This window comes from Falco cherrug (genome assembly GCF_023634085.1).
Source record: "Falco cherrug isolate bFalChe1 chromosome 11 unlocalized genomic scaffold, bFalChe1.pri SUPER_11_unloc_10, whole genome shotgun sequence".
NCBI classification, from domain to species: Eukaryota; Metazoa; Chordata; class Aves; order Falconiformes; family Falconidae; genus Falco; species Falco cherrug.
The window spans coordinates 13,903-27,664 of NW_026599268.1; the positions used below are offsets into that span (position 1 = coordinate 13,903).

At 65.3% G+C, this 13,762-nt stretch overlaps 3 protein-coding genes across 3 annotated transcripts; 2 read left to right on the forward strand and 1 right to left on the reverse strand.

The window, feature by feature from the left end:
- Positions 1–521: 521 nt before the first annotated feature.
- On the forward strand, positions 522–2,438 carry NANOS3 (nanos C2HC-type zinc finger 3). Its single transcript, XM_055699920.1, has 2 exons — positions 522–1,620; positions 1,930–2,438. Exons 1-2 carry the CDS (start codon positions 864–866, stop codon positions 2,094–2,096), a joined length of 924 nt encoding a protein of 307 aa, XP_055555895.1. The 5' UTR covers positions 522–863; the 3' UTR covers positions 2,097–2,438.
- BRME1 (break repair meiotic recombinase recruitment factor 1) lies at positions 1,872–7,646 on the reverse strand. The gene is made up of 6 exons (XM_055699919.1): positions 7,577–7,646; positions 5,903–6,080; positions 4,784–5,798; positions 2,935–3,065; positions 2,698–2,790; positions 1,872–2,551 (listed from the first exon to the last, which is right to left on the reverse strand). The coding sequence occupies exons 1-6, from the start codon at positions 7,605–7,607 to the stop codon at positions 2,446–2,448; spliced, it is 1,554 nt and encodes a 517-aa protein (XP_055555894.1). The 5' UTR covers positions 7,608–7,646; the 3' UTR covers positions 1,872–2,445.
- A 250-nt stretch (positions 7,647–7,896) lies between these two features.
- LOC106630974 (coiled-coil and C2 domain-containing protein 1A-like) lies at positions 7,897–13,659 on the forward strand (the record flags this gene model as incomplete). The annotated part of the gene is made up of 16 exons (XM_055699917.1): positions 7,897–8,005; positions 8,872–8,949; positions 9,328–9,463; positions 9,663–9,772; positions 9,869–9,934; positions 10,441–10,581; positions 11,323–11,521; positions 11,621–11,739; positions 11,890–11,962; positions 12,149–12,220; positions 12,329–12,459; positions 12,533–12,605; positions 12,761–12,888; positions 13,037–13,160; positions 13,254–13,426; positions 13,519–13,659. Coding segments are annotated over exons 2-16 (1,740 nt in total), but the record flags the coding sequence as incomplete, so codon positions are not given.
- Between the last annotated feature and the right edge of the window lie 103 nt (positions 13,660–13,762).

Here is a 13,762-nt window from a genome sequence, read left to right on the forward strand (position 1 = left end):
GTGCCGGTGTGGTGGTGCCGCCATGGCGCGGTGGTGCCGGTGTGGTGATGCCGGTGTGGTGGTGCTGCCATGGCGCGGTGGTGCCGGTGTGGTGGTGCTGCCATGGCGCGGTGGTGCCGGTGTGGTGGTGCCGGTGTGGTGGTGCCGCCATGGCGCGGTGGTGCCGGTGTGGTGGTGCCGGTGTGGTGGTGCCGCCATGGCGCGGTGGTGCCGGTGTGGTGGTGCTGGTGTGGTGGTGCTGCCATGGCGCGGTGGTGCCGGTGTGGTGGTGCCGGTGTGGTGGTGCCGCCATGGCGCGGTGGTGCCGGTGTGGTGGTGCCAGTGTGGTGCTGGTGTGGTGGTGCCGCCATGGCGTGGTGGTGCCGGTGTGGTGGTGCCGGTGTGGTGGTGCTGCCATGGCGCGGTGTTGCCGGTGTGGTGGTGCTGCCATGGCACGGTGTTGCTGGTGTGGTGGTGCCGGTGTGGTGGTGCCGGTGTGGTGGTGCTGGTGTGGTGGTGCTGCCATGGCGCGGTGGTGCCGGTGTGGTGGTGCTGGTGTGGTGGTGCTGGTATGGTGGTGCTGCCATGGCGCAGTGGTGCTGCCGCACGCCGCCGGCTCCTTGCCAGGACGCTCGGCACAGGGCAACCAAAATTCATGCTCCACGCGCGTCACCTGTGGCGGGTCGTGGTGCTGGGGAAACCAAAATCCCCATTTTTTCCCCAAATCCCCCTTTTTTTCTGCAAACCCGGGGGGGGCGGGGGGCCGGCGCAGCCCTCCCAGCAGCCGCAGCGGTGCCGGTGGTGCCCCAGGGCGGCTGTTGTGGGTGATTCTGCCCCATTAGCGGGTGCTTTGCCGATCCCGGCTGCTGGGGGGTCCCCCCTGGATGGGCAGAGGGTCCTGTTGGGCCCCGAACCCCAAGTTTGGCTGCGAGGCGGCCGCAGCCGGGGCGATGCTGGCCAACACCGGGGTGCTGGCGGCACAAGGGGGTTTAAACGCCGGCACTGGGGGCTTGGGGGGTGACCCCCGTGCGCGGAGAGGGGAAGAGGCGCAGACACCCCCACCCCGCCGGGCAGACGCACCGGCTCCAGGCGGCGGCTGGGGGAGGGGGCCAGCCCCCAGCCCCCGGCCCCGGTGGCGGCGATTGGCCCTGGGTGGCCCCGCCAGGGCAGGCCCCGGCACACGGAGCCCGGTGCAGCGGCAGAGCCGGCGGGCTGCAGCACGGGATGGAGCCCAGCACCACGTTCGACATGTGGAGGGACTACCTGGGGCTGGCGGCCGTGCTGGCCACGCTGGCGCGGGGAGCGCGGCGACGCCGAGCAGGAGGCATCGGCACAGCCCAGCGCACCGGAACCGGTACCCGGCGTCAGCCGGTCAAGCCCTGTGCACCTTCTGCAAGCACAACGGCGAGGCAGAGCACATCTACCGCACGCACAGCCTGCACGACGCCAGCGGCCGGGTGCTGTGCCCCATCCTGCGCAGCTACGTCTGCCCGCAGTGCGGGGCCACGCGCGACCGGGCGCACACCCGCCGCTTCTGCCCGCTCACCCACGGCACCTACACCTCCGTCTACAGCCGCTCGCCACGCGGCACCAAGAAGGGACCGCGCGCTGGCGGAGCGCTCCCCGCTCCCCTCGCCGCAGGTATCGCTCCGGTTTGACGCGCGGCGCTGCCCGTCTCGCAGCCCCCCCAAAAAAACGGCGGGGTCGGGGTGAGGGGGGTCGCTTCCCAGTGCGAGCCACCCGCGGGGAAATGCGGCCCCGGTGTTGCCACCGGGCCAGCGGTTTTGGCACAAAGCCACACTTTGAACCCGCCACCTCCAGCCTTAATTTACCCAGGAGAGAGCCCGCTGTGGTCCTTGGGGCAATTAGGCTAATTAACGGGCGCGCACAGCACCCCGGCACACGCGGTGCTCGCTGGTGCTCTCCCCTCTCTCCTGGTTTCTCTTCCAGGGGGTCCCCTGAGGATGCATCACCGGGGAGGCACCGGGACGGCGCTCCCACCAAACCCAGTCTCCCCAGTCCGTCTCCCCGCGGGTCAAGCTGAGCGACACCGGCCCGGTGGCGGTTTGGCGGTCGCCGCTGACAGAAGCCACCTCCAGATGCCGAGAAAAGCCTGAGCGGGGGCGGTTTCACCAGCACCCCGTGCTGGGGGCGCTCAGGGTTGGGGTCGGTTCCAGGTTTGGGGGTTCGTTGGTTGGTTTTTATTAATCCCAGCGGGCGCTCGAGGGCCGCGCCGGCTCCTGCCATGCTCCGGCTGCTGCCGAGCACCCGAGGGGGCCAGGACGGCGTTAGCCACTCGCCCAGTGGCTCCGGCCCTCGCCGGACGCCCCGGTTTGTTCTTTAGCCGTTATCTCACATGTTCTGTGTTGGAAGGGGTTTATTTCCAGCCTGTTTGCCGTTGAAACGCTGTTTGACGTTAATAAACGCTTGAGCCGTGCCGGGGCTGGCACCGGCACCGACCTGGCCCTACGTCTCCTTCCACCGCCTCTCGGCGCGTGCCGGCTGCCGGCTCCGCCGCGGCTTCGGCCTCCTCAGCGCGGCCAGGCCCCGGTGAGCGCTCATCACCAGGCGGCTGCGGGGGCACCGGCGTCACCCTCCACCTTGCACGGACCCCGCGGCGCGGCGTTCGCCCACCCTCAGCCCCCCGCAGGGCTGGATCCCCCCACCCCGGGAAAAAGGACGCGGATTTCGCGGGCGGCGCGAGCAGGCGGCTCTTACTTGAGGTTGGAGAGCTCCAGGATCAGGCCGCACACCACGTCGGTCGCGTCCCTCCTGGGGGCGGGTGGGCACAGCCCCTCCGGCTCCTCGCCCCTGACCGAAGATGGAAAATTCAATTTTTACTCATCAAATCGGGGCATTTTGCCTCAAACCCAGGGGGTTTATCCCTCACAGCCGCTCTGCCCCCCAGCCCACCCCTCTGCCAGTGGCACCCGTCGGGGTGGGCAGCGCACCTACCGGGGCCACAGCTGGTGTGGGCCGCTCCCTGCGCTGAGCACCGGGGGCTCCTCGGCACAGCTCCGGCACGCCGCGGCACACGGCTCCTGCCCAGGCTCCACAGAGCCGCACGGGCCGGTGGTGGGAAGCGGCTGCGGAGAAAAGTCCCTGTCACCACGAAGCCATGGCCAGGGAGCCCGACTCCAACCCGCCAAAGATGGATATTCCCCCCCCCTTTCAGCCTATTCCATGCATTTTGGGGGGTTTATTTGGTGTTTCCAGCATTTTGGGGGGTTTATTTGGTGTTTCCAGCATTTTGGGGGGTTTATTTGGCATCTCTGGTATTTATAGGAGCTTTATTTGGCATTTTGGAGGAGTTATTTGGCACTTGAGGGGGCTTTATGCAGAATTTTGGGGGCTTTAGTCGGAATTTGGGGGGGGGTTATTCAGTGTTTCTGACATTTTGGGGACTTTATTTGGAGTTTCCAGCATTTTCGAGGATGCTTTATTCAGGATTTTCGGGGGTTTATTTAGAGTTTCCAGCATTTTGGGAGCTTTATTTGGCATTTCGGGGGGTTTATTCAGAATTGGGGGCAGGGGATATTTGGCATTTCTGGTATTTTGAGGGCTTTATTTGGCATTTTGGGGCTTTATTGGGCATTTTGGGGGCTTTATTTGGCGTCTCTGGCATTTTGGGGGGTTTATTTGGCATTTTGGGGCTTTATTTGGCATTTTGGGAGCTTTATTTGGCATTTCGGGGGGTTTATTCAGAATTGGGGGCAGGGGGTATTTGGCATTTCTGGTATTTTGAGGGCTTTATTGGGCATTTTGGGGCTTTATTTGGCATTTTGGGGCTTTATTTGGCGTCTCTGGCATTTTGGGGGGTTTATTTGGCATTTTGGGGCTTTATTGGGCATTTTGGGAGCTTTATTTGGCATTTAGGGGGGTTTATTCAGAATTGGGGGCAGGGGATATTTGGCATTTCTGGTATTTTGAGGGCTTTATTTGGCATTTTGGGGCTTTATTGGGCATTTTGGGGGCTTTATTTGGCGTCTCTGGCATTTTGGGGGGTTTATTTGGCATTTTGGGGCTTTATTTGGCATTTTGGGAGCTTTATTTGGCATTTCGGGGGGTTTATTCAGAATTGGGGGCAGGGGGTATTTGGCATTTCTGGTATTTTGAGGGCTTTATTGGGCATTTTGGGGCTTTATTTGGCATTTTGGGGCTTTATTTGGCGTCTCTGGCATTTTGGGGGGTTTATTTGGCATTTTGGGGCTTTATTGGGCATTTTGGGAGCTTTATTTGGCATTTCGGGGGGTTTATTCAGAATTGGGGGCAGGGGATATTTGGCATTTCTGGTATTTTGAGGGCTTTATTTGGCATTTTGGGGCTTTATTGGGCATTTTGGGGGCTTTATTTGGCGTCTCTGGCATTTTGGGGGGTTTATTTGGCATTTTGGGGCTTTATTTGGCATTTTGGGAGCTTTATTTGGCATTTCGGGGGGTTTATTCAGAATTGGGGGCAGGGGGTATTTGGCATTTCTGGTATTTTGAGGGCTTTATTGGGCATTTTGGGGCTTTATTTGGCATTTTGGGGCTTTATTTGGCGTCTCTGGCATTTTGGGGGGTTTATTTGGCATTTTGGGGCTTTATTGGGCATTTTGGGAGCTTTATTTGGCATTTCGGGGGGTTTATTCAGAATTGGGGGCAGGGGATATTTGGCATTTCTGGTATTTTGAGGGCTTTATTTGGCATTTTGGGGCTTTATTGGGCATTTTGGGGGCTTTATTGGGCATTTTGGGGGTTTATTCATGTCTCGGGCACTTTGGGTTGGTGTTTTCAGGATAAGTTAGTGACTGCTGGCGGTTTACCAGCGGCGGTGGCAGCGCTGGGCTGCTCCCCTCCAGGCCGCCCTGCAGCTCTCTCCGTTCCCCGGCTGAAGCGCCGACAGCCGAGCCGGTGCCCACGGCAGGGGGCTGTGCGGTGCCGCTGAGAGCCGGCCCCGGTGTCACCGTAACGGTGGGCGCGCTCTCTGCGCCTCCTCTGCCGCGCGGGGGGCTGCCGGAGCCGGTGGGAGGCTGCGCGGCCGGCCTTGGCGCGCTCGCCGTGTGCTCCGCCAGGCCGTCGACGTCGTCCGAGGGATTCTGGAATCCGCCAGCCGGGATGGCTGGAGCCAAGCCGGGCCCGGGGAAAGCGGCTTCTCCCCCTCCAGCCTCTTCACGGGCCTCTCCCGATGTTTTCCATGGGGGAACATTCCCACTCCGCGGCTGGCGCGCCAGGCCGACGGTGCTGGCAGCCTCAGCGGTGCCTCCCTCCGCCTTCAGCTCCGCGGCCGGGGCACAGACCACCGGGACCTCGACGGAGGCGCCGCTGCAGGATCCAAACACGTTCTCTCCCGTGTCGCTTGTCCCGCTCGCCCACGGTTGTTGCCTGCACTCCTGGGGCGCTCCCCCTGCCACCCTCTCGGATACGGCGCCTCCATTTTCTTCGGTGCGCGGCGGCTCCCGCGTCTCATCCACGTCACCGTTAACTCCCTCCTCAGGGTGAGGGGCCGGCATCTCCGCTGGCGCGCAGCCGCCGGTGCTCCGGCCTGGAGTATCCGCCGGGAGAGCTGTCTCTCCGCCAGCAGCCCCCTCTCCTCCTGCTGGCACAGCGCGGCCACACTTGGGGCCGTCACCAATGCTGCCAGCTGTGCCGTGGGTTGAGGTCTCGGTGGCCGGCTCCTCACCGCAGCCACTGTGCCGCTCCTTTTTGGCCTCGTCTGCCACCAAATTTCCCCGTTGTGGTGACTCTGGCTGAGACGCTGCTCCCAGGGCTGCTCCCTCCGGTGACTTGCCGCCACCTGTGCTTTGCTCCGGCACAGCCACCTCCCCGTCGCTGTTCACGCTGTTAAAACCAACGAAAGCGAGTTCAGCGAGCGGCGAGGTGACGGCTGGGGTCTCCGTGCAGACCCTGGCTCAGCCGCAAACCCCCATTTCTCATCCCGGTACCTCCCCGGTGCAGTTGTGGCGGCGCTGCTGCGGGTCGCTTGTCCACACGGTTCGGGTTTTCCATCCGCATCGCCACTCTGAGCTGGTTCAGCCACGTCTAAACCGTCATCTTTCGCTGCCTCCGAATCCTCCTGAACATTCGGTTTGGTTTTGGGAAGATGCTGGTCACCGTCTCCTCCTTTGAAGGGGAAAACCAGAATCAGGCGTCAGCCATGGGGGTAAGAGGGGCTTGGTGTCGCATCAGACGGGGAGAGCAGCGTTCGGAGAGGTTCTGTGCTATTTTTTTGACTAAATCCTAGTGAAAATACTCCCCCACACACCTCTAATGCTTGAACCGAAGGGAAAAAAATCCCTTTGAGGGCTTTTTGTGTTGAACCGAAGGGAAAAAAACACCCTTTTAGAACTTTTTGTGGGGTGCCAGCTCCACTCCGTCCACACCTGCTCCCCCAAAATGCCAAGAAAGGGTGTTTGCGGCACAAGGGGCTCGGCCACGGCTCTGTGGGTGCCACTCCCCCCTCGCCAACCGAAGCAGAGCTCTCTTTGGTGAAAGAGGCGTGGAAAGGTTAAAGGCCGGTGTCATTTCACGTAGAAACGGGGAGGGTTTTGCAGCGTAACAGGTTTGTAAGGAAGAAGAGGCAGGGTGGGCTCAGGGGAAGAGCCAGGGTGGGCTCTGGGGTGCTCACTGGCAGCTTAATGCAAGGGGCGAGATGGGGCTGGCTGCCTTACGGGGAGGGGAAGGGGATGGTGGCCCTGTCCCCCTCGCCGGCCCCTTGCTGGCCTCTCGCCCACCCTGTCCCCTCGCCATCCCCTGACCGTCCCCGGTCCCTTGTCACCCCCATCCCCTCACCAACCCTGGCCCTTTGCCATCCCCAGCCCCTCACCCACCCTGTCCTCTCGCTGTCCTCACCCCCTCACCAACCCCGGCCCCTTGTCACCCCCCTCACCACCTCCCTGCCGCTCCCGTCCCCTCATCAACCGCCAGCCCCTCGCCAGCCCCTCACCAGCCCTGGCCCCTCGCCGCCCCTGGCCCCTCGCTGTCCCCTCGCCACCCCCATAGCCTTGCCACCCCCATAGCCTCGCCACCCCCTCATGATTCCCTCATGATTCCCTCATGATCCCCTCACCATCCCCTCATGATCCCCTCGCCATCCCCTCATGATCCCCTCGCCATCCCCTCATGATCCCCTCGCCATCCCCTCATGATCCCCTCGCCATCCCCTCATGATCCCCTCGCCATCCCCTCATGATCCCCTCGCCATCCCCTCATGATCCCCTCGCCATCCCCTCATGATTCCCTCGCCATCCCCTCATGATTCCCTCATGATCCCCTCGCCATCCCCTCATGATCCCCTCGCCATCCCCTCATGATCCCCTCGCCACCCCCTCATGATCCCCTCGCCATCCCCTCATGATCCCCTCGCCATCCCCTCATGATCCCCTCGCCACCCCCTCATGATCCCCTCGCCATCCCCTCATGATCCCCTCGCCATCCCCTCGTGATCCCCTCGCCATCCCCTCGTGATCCCCTCGCCACCCCCATCCCCTCGCCATCCCCTCGTGATCCCCTCGCCACCCCCATCGCCATCCCCTCGCCGCCCCCATCCCCTCGCCATCCCCTCGCTGCCGCCATCCCCTCGCCATCCCCTCGCCGCCGCCGGGGCCTCGTGCCGTTACCTGGTAGCTGCTCCCTCCTCCGCTTGCCCATCCCGCCGCTCCCCTGCCTGCGGAGAACAGCACGGCCATGAGGCAGCAGCCCCCCCCCCAGGGCGCTTCGCCCCCAGGGCCGAGCCCACCCCCCTCCACCGACCCCCGGGGCCCAGCGCCACCCCCGCTGGCAGCAGCCACCAACCCCCCCCGGTTCCGAGGGGAAACAGGGGCCGTGTCACCCGCCCCCCCCGAACGCGCGTCGGGCCCGCCGGGCCGCCCCCCTCCCCCAGCCTCACGCTTTTCCCGCCTCCCGCCGTGCGCCTGCGCGGCGCGGGGCACGCTGGGAGCTGTAGTTTCCCCCCGGGTGCCGTCAAGCGAAACGCGGCGACAGCGGCTTTTGCGACGTTGGTGCCGTAAAGCGCGGCCGGTTGTTGACAGCGGCGGGCGGAGTAGGAAGTGAGTGTGGCTGGGGGAGGGGGCGGGGGTCGTTTCTGGCGGGCGGGTGGGTGAGTGGGTGGGTTAGGGGGGCGCTGGGCCCTGAGGGGTGCTGAGGTGGGGAGTGGGGGCTTGCGGGGGGCTGAGGGGAGGCAGCGAGGCCTGGGGTGGTCTGGGGGATGAAATGAGGCCTGGGGGGCGCTGAGGGAAGGTAACAAGGCCGGCAGGGGGGTCTGGGAGGTGAAATGAGGTCTGGGGGGGGGCTGAGGGGAGGCAACGAGGCCTCGGGGGGGTCTTGGGGGTGTGTGTGAAATGGGGGCTTGTAGGGGGTCTGAGGTGGTGAAATGGGGTCGGGGGGGAAATGGGGCCTTGTGGGGGCCCAGGGGGTGGGAATGGGGCCTGGGGGGGGGCTGATGGGGTAGAATGGGGCCCGGGGGGGGGGGAATGTGGGGGGTCTGGGGAGGGGAAATGGGGCCTTGTGGGGGCCCGGGGGTGGGAATGGGGCCGGGGGGGGGCTGATGGGGTAGAATGGGGCCTGGGGGGGGGGTGGGGAGGGGAGATGGGGCCTGGGAGGGCTGAGGAGGGGGTATGGGGCCTGGGAGAGGGAAATGTTGCCTTGTGTGAGGCTGGGGGGGGGAAGGGCTGCGGGGGAGGGGGGGAATCCTCTGGAGGAGGGGACAGGGCTGGGGGGGCAGCAGCACCCTGGGGTGCTTGGAGAAGGGGGGGGGGCGTGGTGCGGGAGCCAGGGCGCTGCCGCAAAACTCATGGAAAGCAGGGGGAGGGGGCTCAGCGGGGGCTGCAGAAGGCTGGGGGGGGCGGCCCTGTCCAGGCTCTCCGGTGGGTGCTGGGCTTCCCCCCCCCCCCCCCCTTTAACGCAGCCCCCCCAGCTCGGCACGGTGAGGAGCAGAGCCATGAGCAGAGCCCGCAGGCTGCCGCCGGGCCACGGTGCCGCCATCGCCAGGCAGGTGCGGCCCGTGCCCCCCGCCCTGGTGTGCCCCCCACCCCCACCTGCCCCGGGGGAAGATCAATGCCATCAACAGCTGTTCGGCGGCGGAGGCGGCGCTGGTTGTGCCACCGTTGCCCAGCCGGGTCTATCGCTGTTGCTTTTCATCTTTATTTAAATATTTTAATTTAATTAAGTGGTTTTATTCACCCCGGTGCCTCGCAAATCGCTGTTGCGGCGTCACTCACGGCACCGTGGGCTCTGCCCCGAGCTGTGGCTGCGCCGGCGTCCCTCCCTGAAGGATCCATGTCAATTCCCTCCTTCCCCCCGCTGGATCCCGGGGGATCCCCTGGCCCTAACGAGGCGTCATTAGTGCCGCGCCCCGCCTCCCTCCCCGCAGATGGGTTTGCTGGTGGATCTCTCTCCGGAGGGCATGGTGGGAGATGCCGCCGCGGACGATGCCGCCGAGCTGGAGGCCGAGCTGCTGGCGCTGGTGGGAGGCCGAGCTGCGCCGGGGGGGAAGCCCGAGGGGAAAAGTGAGCACTGCCATGGCGGTGGGGCTCCTCCGCCGTTAATTGCTGGGATAATTAATGACGTGTCACGTAGAAAGTGGCTCCTGGTGGGTCGTTTCTGCCCCGCCCGGGCTGGACCCTCCTGCAGGGGGGCTGAAACCATCAAAAAATGGGTAAATGGCCCCAAACGCCCCCCCCCCGCCATGTGCTGTGTCTCCTCCAGCCCCATTGCCGATGGAGGCGATTGAGGAGATGGCCGCTCTGTGCATGAAGGACCCGGACGAGGAGGAGGGGGATGACGACGAGGAGCTGGTAGATGAAGACGATCTCATGGTGAGATGGGGGCTGAGCCCTCAGGGCAGCTCTGTCCCAAAAAAAAGGGGCTTTTCCACCTGGGATCATCTCTGAGGGATCTCCTGGCGCTTCCAGGCCGAGCTGCAGGAGGTGCTGGGTGAAGGGGAGGGCAGCACGGACGCGCTGGTGCCACCCGCCAAGGTACGACGCCTCCTGGGGCTCCGCTCCTGCCGTGCCGGTGCCGGATCCGGCCCTTTTGGGACTTTTCCTGTCGCTTTTTCATTCATCTGCCGGGAAAACGCATCTGGGTCACGGGAACCTGCCCTGCAGCAGGGGAAAACCTTCCCGGGGGTGAGGAGGAGCCAGGTTCCCTCCGCCGCTGCCTCGGTGATGGGCAGCGTTGGAAGTCTTGTGTGCTGAGATGGGATTTAGGGGATTTTTTGGAATTTACAGGGAGTTAGCCTCTGATAATCCCCGTTTTAGGGCAATCCCTGTCCATTAGCAGCCGTTGGGGCTCTTCCTTCAGCCCCCAGAGGCTGTAAAATCACGGAAAGGATCGGGACGCGCGGCTGTGCCGCTTTGGCTTGAGCCAGAGCCGGGCTCCAAGCCCCCGCCTCGGCTCCGAGCCCCCGATCCAAGCGGATTATCGGCGGCGGGACGAGCCCGGCTCTCGCTGCGTGGATCCCAGCGCTTCTCCTTGGGTGCAGGTGCCGGAGCCGCTGCCCGTGGAGTCCGGCGGTGTGGAGGCGATGCTGACGGAGCGGACGGCCATGTACCGGGCGGCCATCGCCAACGCCAGGCAGGCAGGGGACGGCTCCAGGCTGCGGCGCTACGAGCGTGGCCTCAAGGTGAGCTGGCACCGAGGGCCCCGCCGCAAAGCCCTGGGATTTAATTGGATCTTTTGAATTAAATGAAACCGTCGGATCGCGAATTCCCGGCTGCGCTCAGCCGGTGTTACCGAACTCGGGGGGAGGGGGTTGCGCTCGCAGCTCGGCTCCGCTTCACCCCGCAGCCGCAAGGTCGGCTACAACACTGCCTCGAGGTCCCGATTCCTCGCGGTTATTCAAAACCCTTGGAAGAGCCTCAGAATTATTTTTATTTTTATTGATTTTGAGCCCTGGTTTTCCCCTCCGGGCCGTTTCCCATCTTGTTTAAGCCCCTTTTGCCACGCTGGGGTCTTTCCAGCGCCGCTGGCTTGGTGCAGAGCCCCTGAGGTGGGACCCCACGTTCCCTCTGGGTCATGGCACAGGAAAGGGCGACATCCCGTGTTTTTTGGAGCCCGGGAGCGGCACTTACCCCTCCGCCGGGATTTTGCCGGTGCGGGCAGAGCGGGGCCGGCTGGCCACGGGCACAGGCTGAGGGAGGCAGCAGCTGAGGAGATTTTGGGGGGGGGAGATCGGGATTTTGGGTTTGGGGCTGGATCCCCCGTGGGTGAGAGACCCCCAGCTCCCGGCCCTGCTGTGGGCGCAGTTTTTAGGTGGCCGTTGGGGTTTCCCACCTCCGGCGGCCCCGGCAGCTCTGCGGTTCCTCTTTCGGCCGAGGAATATTTGCGGGGACGGGGAGTTTTCCCCTGTGCCTCTTCCTTCCAGACGCTGGAGAGCATGCTGGCCTCCGTCAGGAAGGGAAACAAGATCGAGGAGGAGGAGATCCCCCCGCCCGTGGCGCTGGGGAAGGGGCTGAGCTCCCCCCAGCCCCCCCCACCGCCCGCCGGCTCCCTGCAGCCGCCCCAGGTCCTGCCCAGTGGCTCTTCGCCGCCACCAGCTCCGGCCTCACCGGCTTCCCACCCAGGCAAGGCTTTGGCTCGCTATTCTGCACCGGCGATGGCCGTACCCCGCGGCTGACGGGGGGGGAAGCCAGCAACGCCGCTCTGCTTCCCGCTAACTGCAGGCTCTGCCGGTGCCGAGGCCATGCTGCGGGGCCGGCAGCGCGAGTACAAGCTGGCAGCGCTGCGTGCCAAGCAGCGTGGCGACCTGGAGGCAGCCACGCGGTGCTACCGGCTGGCGAAGGTGTGGCGCTGGGCGTGCCGAGGGGCCTGGGGCTCCCTCCCTGGTCCCCGCTGATGCGAATCCCCCCCCCTTTTTGTGGATTCCGTGGTGGGTGCGGGGCTCAGTGCAGGAAAACAGCCGGTCTGGGGGGGGTTTGGTGATTTTTTCCAGAGTCTTGACTCCCTGCTGGATGCGGCGCAGCAGGGCCAGCCAGTGGAGCTCAGCAGCGTGCCACCGCCTCCCGGTAAGACCCGCAGCCTCGGTGGGGAGCGGCGGGGAGCGCTCGTCCCCCCCCTTTTTTTTTTTTTTTTTTTAGATTTTTTTCTGATGGAGGAAAAAAAAGCCACCGTGGGGGCTCTGCTCGTCGCAGCACTGACCTCACCGCTCGCTTGTGGGTGCTGATTTCCTGATTTGCCATCCCTCTCCGCAGCCCAGGCGCCGGAGGAGCCGCTGTCACCCACCCAGACGCAGCCTGAACCCCAACCGGCCTCTCCCACGGCAGGTAGAACCCCCAACCCCCAATTCCTACCCCCAAACATCCCCCTGGGGGAAGGGAACTTCCAAGAAAAAAGCGGCTGGAAGCTTTTCCACCGGCTCTCCCCCGCTGCAGCCGCGCCGCCGGCTCCGCGGGACGCGCTGGAGGCTCTGCAGCAGCGGATGGAACGCTACGCGGCGGCGGCGGCGCAGGCCAGGAGCAAGGGCGACGATCGGAAGGCGCGGATGCACGAGCGCATCGTCAAGGTGCGGGAGCCGCGTGTGCCGCGGTGCTGCCGGCCCCGCCGCGGTGCTGCTCAGCCTCCCCGTTCCCTTCCAGCAATACCAAGACGCCATCCGGGCGCACAAAGCTGGGAAAACGGTGGATTTCTCGGAGCTGCCTGTCCCGCCAGGTATTTTTCCCTGTTTTTTTCGTGGCGAGTGCTTCTCGGGGGCCGGTTCCTGAAGCCGGTGCACGGGGGGGAGCGGGATCTGGACCCCTCCGCCCTGGTGAGCTGTGGGGGGCTGCGGTACCCCCCATTTTCTCCCCCTGGCACCCCCCGGCCAGGCTTCCCACCCATCCAGGGCACGGAGACGCCGTCCGGTGAGCAGAGCCTCGCCGGGGTGCTGGAGGCAGCGGCGAGGCTGGCCAGCCAGGAGGTCCGCGATGAGGAGGAAGGCGATGAGGAGGCACAGGTCGGCGTTCGGGGGGGCTGGGGACCCTCTGCCTACCTCCCCCAGCCCAAAACGGGGAGCGCGGAGGGCTCCAAAGGGGAAACCCAACCCCCTGCGGGGCTGGGCCCCCCGTTTTCCATCTGACGCTGCATTTCTCCCCCCGGCACAGCCCACTGCCCGCCCAGCCCCGGTGAGAGCATCCACCCCCCAGCCCAAAGCGCCGCCGCCGCCTCCCCGCGCCGCCCCCCATCCCGCCGCCGTGACCAAAGCACCCCCTAAACCCGCTGGGAAAGGTAACGCCGCCATCCGGCACAGCGTGGCGGGCAAGGAGGGGGCGGCCAGCCCCCAGCCCCCCCGGGGGGGGCTCAGCGCCGCCTGCCCCGCAGCCCAGCAGCAGCTGGCGTTCCTGGAGGGCCGGCGGCGGCAGCTGGCACAGGCCGCCCTGCGCGCCAAGCAGAGCCGCGACATCGAGGGGGCGAAGCTGCTGCTGCGCCAGGCCAAGGGGCTGGACGCCATGATCGCGGCCGCGCGCGGCGGGCTGCCCGTCGACATCACCAAGGTGGGGATGCGGCATCCGGTGGTGCTCGGCCGGCTCCCGGTGGGGCGTTCCTGGTGTGGGGGCTCTGAGCCGAGCCCTTCCCCCCGCCGCAGGTCCCCGAAGCCCCCGTGAACAAGGAGGACTTCGTGCTGGTGCAGCGCGGCGCCTGCGTCCCCCCCGAGGCCGCCGGCCGGTACCTGGAGCTGGTGCGGGTGATCCGGCAGCAGCACGAGGTAGCGGCACCAGGAAATCCGGCGGGTTTGGGAGGGGGAGACTGAAAACGGGGCGGGCAGGACGTGGCAGGTGGGGGGGAGGGGAATGGGGGGGACCCGGCGGGTCCCTGTCGCAGGAGGAGGG